Genomic DNA, 5,792 nt, shown 5'->3' on the forward strand with positions numbered 1-5,792 from the left:
CCGGGTGGTGCCCCCCTCCCGCCCCCAGGTGTGCCTGACGCTGACGGCCAAGCGCATGGCGCGCAAGAACTGCCTGGTGAAGAACCTGGAGGCGGTGGAGACGCTGGGCTCCACCTCCACCATCTGCTCCGACAAGACCGGGACCCTCACGCAGAACCGCATGACCGTGGCCCACATGTGGTTCGACAACCAGATCCACGAGGCCGACACCACCGAGGACCAGTCCGGTCAGCCCGGGCGTGGGGCTTGTGGGGGGGGAGGGGACAAGGACCCTGGGGGCAGGGCCTGCTGAGGGGAGAGGGGCATGGACTCAGGGGCGGGGCTTGAGAACGTAGGGGCAGAGGCAGGCAGGAGGGGGTATGTGGAGGTAGCGGTAGAGTTCCTGGGGGCGGGGCTAGGGTCTTTTGGGGCTCCCCTCCCCCCGCCATTCGCTCCTCCCAGGCACCGCCTTCGACAAGAGCTCGGCCACGTGGGTGGCTCTGTCACAAATCGCAGGACTCTGCAACCGCGCTGTCTTCAAGGGGGGGCAGGACAATGTGCCCATCCTCAAGGTGGGGGGCTGGGGGCTAGGGTTAGGGTTGGGGGACCATGGCATGGTGGGGCTGGGAGTGCAGGAGGGTTGGGGGGACTTTGGGAGGGTGTCCTGGGGGCAGAGTTGGGGGGGCTTTGAGGGTGCCGGTCCCTGCTCTGACCCTTGCCCTCTGCAGCGGGATGTGGCCGGAGATGCCTCGGAGTCGGCACTGCTCAAGTGCATCGAGCTGTCGTCCGGCTCTGTGAAGCTCATGAGGGAGCGGAACAAGAAGGTGGCCGAGATCCCCTTCAACTCCACCAATAAGTACCAGGTATGGGGGGGCAGGCCCCGCCCCCCACACCCTCTTCATCAGCACCAAGTATCAGCTTTAGGACCATATGCAGGACCCCTGTATGCAGGACCATAAGCCCCTGTGCCACAAAACCCCACCCCTGGGTTCTTCATCATCACAGAGTACCAGGTAGATTAACACTAAGCCCCGCCCCTAGATCACCTTCATCATCACCAAGTACCACCTTCAGGACCTTAAGCCCTGCCCCCTCCTCCAGGCCCCGCACCCAGTGCCCCCAAACCCCACCCCTAGATGCCTTTGCCTGCCCCTGCTCTACCTAGTACTTGGTGATGATCAATTATTTCAGGCAGAGGGCCACTTACTGAAATCATGGCAAGCTGTGGAGGGCCACATGGGTAGCCCCGCCCCTGGACAGGTCCTGCCCCCTGGTCCCCATCTTGGGACTGAATGTCCCGCCCCCTACCCCCTGACCTTTGCTACCAGAAGTACTCTGTTCAGTAAGGGGCTTTGCCATATCAGAACCAGAAAAATACCAAATTATATTCTAAAAAGCGCACATTGAAAACATTCATTAATTCGATTTCAAAAACTACTTTTGGCCTGGTTTACATGGGTCTCTGTAGTGTACATAGAGGTGATCACACAATAGCTTAAAATGAAGTCTTACGCTTGTTTATTGTGGGGAGCTGTAGGTGTTGGGTTGAGGAAGCATGGGGGTGTGGGTGGGTATGGGGTTTGTGGGAGGTTGGGTAGCTGGGGTGTGGGAGGGGGTGCAGGGGTGGGAGTGTTCATGTATGGCAGTGCAAGGCAGGGTATGGGTGCATGTATATGGTGGGGTGTGCTTGTGGGACTTGCCCTACAAACAGACACACGCTGCCCCTGCTGATGTGCATGCTGCCCCTGCCCCCCCCACACACACACTGCCTCTGCCCCTATGTGCATACACATGCACACTGCCCCTGCCCACACGCACGCGCACACACACACACATGCACACACTGCCCCGCCCACACGTGCACGCATGCACACACTGCCCCACCCACGCGCGCACGCACACACACACTAGCCCTGCCCACATGCGTGCGCGTGCACGTACACACACTAGCCCTGCCCACATGCATGCACGTGCGCACACACACACTGCCCCACCTAGACATGCACCTAGACATGCATGCACACGCCCCTGCCTGCATGCACACACGCTGCCCCACCAACATGTGCACACGTTGCCCCTGCCCACATGCGCATGCACACACACCTGCTGCCCCTGCCCACATGCGCACGCATGCACGCACGCGCTCCCCCTGCCTACACACGCACACGCGCTGCCCCTGCCTACACATGCACACGCATGCACGCACACTGCCCCTGCCTATGCACACATGCACGCACACACATGCGTGCTACCCTTGCCTACACACACACACACACACATGCTGCTCCTGCGTGCACACACAAGCATGCACCCAGTCACAGTCACGCTCTCTGCCCCTGCCTGCGCAGACACCCCAATCCGCCCCCTGTATGGGCGGTGCCCTGTGCTTCTAGGTCCAGCCATGCAGCCGGGAGTCACCACCTGGTGCTGGAGCAGGGTGGGGGCAGGAAGCAGGGAAATGGCTGGGGTGGGGTGGGGTGGGCAGGGCTGGGCTCCTGTGTCCTGCAGCCAGCTCCCCCTGGGTCCTTCTGCTCCTGGCTCCTAGAGTCTTTGACAGGCAGCCAGGAACAGATAAATATTTTCTAAATTTTTTAGGCTTTCTACGTGCCAGATAGAATGGCCTTGTGGGCCAGATCTGGCCTGCAGGCCGTATTTTGCCTGCCCCTGAACTACTGGGAACCCTAAGCCTTGCCCCTCTTATTCTGGCCTTGCACCCCTAGTACTCCAAAACCTTGCCCCTAGATCCCCTTCATCATCAACCCAGCTATTAAGAACCCTAAGCCCCACCCACTTGTGGAGGCCCATCCCCCCAGCATCCATTTATCACCACTAAGTCACACTAAGCCTGCCCCCAGCACCCTGAAGTCCCCCCATACCCCATCCACTCCACCAACCTGTACCACATAGAGGGACTCTAAACCCTGCCTCCTTTCCCCATGCCCTGCCCCCAAACCCCCCACCATCCCCTTCAAGTGCAAGGAGTGAATTTAAAAGCCCCAGCTGTTCCCCAAGCTCTCCTCCAAGCACGGGTATCCTGGGGGCTGCAGCCCTACCATCCCAGGGGGCTTGGGAGATTCCCAGCCTGCTCTGGGAGGCATACCCTAAATTGGGGCCTGTACCACTGCAGCGATGGGGGGGGAACAGTTTGGGGGTGCTTTAGGGGGCCCCTGACCTCTGCCTCTGGCCCCCCCAGCTCTCCATCCATGAGACTGAGGACCCCAACGACAATCGGTACCTGCTGGTGATGAAGGGGGCCCCCGAGCGCATCCTGGACCGCTGCTCCACCATTGTGTTTAACGGCAAGGAGCAGCCGCTGGATGAGGAGATGAAGGAGGCCTTCCAGAATGCCTACCTGGAGCTGGGGGGCCTGGGCGAGCGCGTCCTTGGTATGGTCTGGCATGGGGGGGTTCAGGGCACTGGGGAACCCCGAAGGGATCTGCAAGGTTCAGGGATGGGGGCGAGGGATGTCTAGGGGACTTTGGAGGGGTCTGGGGGGACAGGGGATGAGGGGTGTCCAGGACACCCAGGAGGGGTCTGGGAGACCCAAAATGGTGGGGGACGGACCCTGGAGCAGTCTGGAAATGCGGGGAGTGGGGGAACATGGGGTGTCTAGGGGACCCTGGAGGGGTGTCTGGTGCCTGGGAGGCCTGAAAATGTGGGGCACAGGTGGGTCTAACACCCCCGAAACCCTCCCCCTCCAGGCTTCTGCCACTACTACCTGCCCGAGGACCAATATCCCAAGGGCTTCGCCTTCGACTGTGATGATGTCAACTTCACTACCGAAAACCTCTGCTTCGTGGGGCTCATGTCCATGATCGATCCCCCCCGCGCTGCTGTGCCCGACGCTGTGGGCAAGTGCCGCAGTGCTGGCATCAAGGTGGTGCGCCCTGCTAGGCTGGGGGTGGGGAGAGAAGGCTGGGGTGCTGCTGGCTCTGGAGTGGGCATTACAGACCTGGGATGTGGCTAGATCTGGGGTGGGGCATGGTGTATGTGTGTTGGGGGGGGGTGCGGCGCGGTCCTCACTCCCTCATGCTTAAACCCTGCCCCTCACAGGTGATCATGGTAACGGGTGACCACCCCATAACTGCCAAGGCCATTGCTAAGGGCGTGGGCATCATCTCTGAGGGCAATGAGACAGTGGAGGACATTGCTGCCCGCCTCAACATCCCTGTCAGCCAGGTCAACCCAAGGTGAGGCAGGGTGAGGGGCTGGGGGCTGGGTATCACAAAGCCAAGAAGTGCAGCTGGCTCTGGGGTGGGTGTCGGGGCTGGTTTCACAGGCCTGGGATGCAGCTGGCTCTGAGCTGTGGCATCAGGGCTGGGTATCCCAGGGCCCCATTCCCTGCCTTTGAAATGCAGCCATCTCTGGGGAGGGGGGCAGGTCAGCCCCCTTCCCCACACATCCCAGGTCCCAGCTCTGACCTCTGTCCTGCCCACCCAGGGATGCCAAGGCTTGTGTGATCCATGGTACAGACCTGAAGGACATGACCACGGAGCAGATTGACGAGATCCTGCAGAACCACACTGAGATTGTCTTCGCCCGCACTTCACCCCAGCAGAAGCTCATCATCGTGGAGGGATGCCAGCGCCAGGTTGGCAGTGCCCAGACATCCTGATGGCCCTGAGACCCCCCCCACATCCCTCCCTGAATCCTCTAAATCCCCCAGGACCCCTCCAAATCCCCCCACAACCCCTACTCTGACCCTCAGCTGGGGCTGGAACCCCCCAGGTTGACACCGCCTTGTGCCCCCCTGGCAGGGAGCAATCGTTGCGGTGACTGGGGATGGTGTGAACGACTCACCAGCACTGAAGAAGGCTGACATTGGTGTGGCCATGGGCATTGCCGGCTCCGATGTCTCCAAGCAGGCGGCTGACATGATCCTGCTGGACGACAACTTTGCCTCCATTGTCACCGGCGTCGAGGAGGGTCTGTGGGGCTGGGGGCAGAGCCTGGGGGAAGGAGGCGGGGCTTGAGCAGTGGGCATTGTACCTCAGGGGAGGGGGCGCAGCCAAGTGGTGGGCAGTGCTTTGGAGCACGGAGTATGTAAAAACGGTGGAGAACCTGGGCTAGGTGGGGGCATGGCCAAACAGAAGGCAGAGCCAGTGGGTGGGTGGAGCTTTGGGGTGTGAGGGAGGGAGGGGTAGGGCCAAGTGGTGGGTGGGGCTTTGGGGCAGGGCTGGGTGTGTAGGGAGTATGTAAAGGAGGTGGAGGAGAGGAGAGGAGGGGGCCGGGACAGGGGGAAGTTCTGGGGGACACCTGGGTTCTCCCCAGCTGTGCGGGTGGGGCAGACAGCCCAGATGCCTCGGTTCTCACACACCCAGCCTCCCCACAGGGCGCCTGATTTTTGACAACCTGAAGAAGTCGATTGCCTACACCCTGACCAGCAACATCCCAGAGATCACCCCTTTCCTGCTCTTCATCATGGCCAACATCCCCCTGCCCCTGGGCACCATCACTATCCTGTGCATCGACTTGGGCACCGACATGGTGAGCAGCTTGGCCCCGGGACCCCAAAGACTCCCCCATAACCCCAAGCATCCACCCAGCACCCGGAGGCTTCCTCCATAGACCATCAGGACCTCCCCATAGACTCCCCAAGGTCCAACCAGCCTCCAGGGCCACCCTCGTAGATCCCTGGGGTCTGCCCAGCCCCTCAAGACCCCCAGATAGATCCCTGGGTCTGTCCAGCCTCCAGGGGCTCCCCCATAACCCCCCCCCAGAGGCTCCCCTCAGCCCTCCACCCCTCCCGGGGAATGCCCCCCCTGGGACCCTGGGAATGCCCCAGGCCCCCATAGACCACCCCACTCCCCCTA

General features: G+C 61.4%; 1 protein-coding gene across 1 annotated transcript in view; it reads left to right on the top strand.

Moving 5' to 3' along the window:
- The window catches only part of LOC102376674 (sodium/potassium-transporting ATPase subunit alpha-3), a gene marked incomplete at its 3' end in the record, with an annotated part of 10,677 nt that extends 5,199 nt beyond the window's left edge, over window positions 1-5,478 (top strand). Inside the window, exons 5-13 of the mRNA XM_006038857.2 lie at window positions 29-227; window positions 442-551; window positions 708-842; window positions 3,173-3,365; window positions 3,681-3,856; window positions 4,033-4,169; window positions 4,420-4,570; window positions 4,737-4,905; window positions 5,312-5,478. Coding sequence (XP_006038919.2) covers window positions 29-227; window positions 442-551; window positions 708-842; window positions 3,173-3,365; window positions 3,681-3,856; window positions 4,033-4,169; window positions 4,420-4,570; window positions 4,737-4,905; window positions 5,312-5,478 — 1,437 coding nt within the window. The remainder of the gene's footprint in view (window positions 1-28; window positions 228-441; window positions 552-707; window positions 843-3,172; window positions 3,366-3,680; window positions 3,857-4,032; window positions 4,170-4,419; window positions 4,571-4,736; window positions 4,906-5,311) is intronic.
- Between the last annotated feature and the right edge of the window lie 314 nt (window positions 5,479-5,792).

This window comes from Alligator sinensis, unplaced genomic scaffold, assembly GCF_000455745.1.
Source record: "Alligator sinensis unplaced genomic scaffold, ASM45574v1 scaffold1575_2, whole genome shotgun sequence".
Lineage (NCBI taxonomy): Eukaryota > Metazoa > Chordata > Crocodylia > Alligatoridae > Alligator > Alligator sinensis.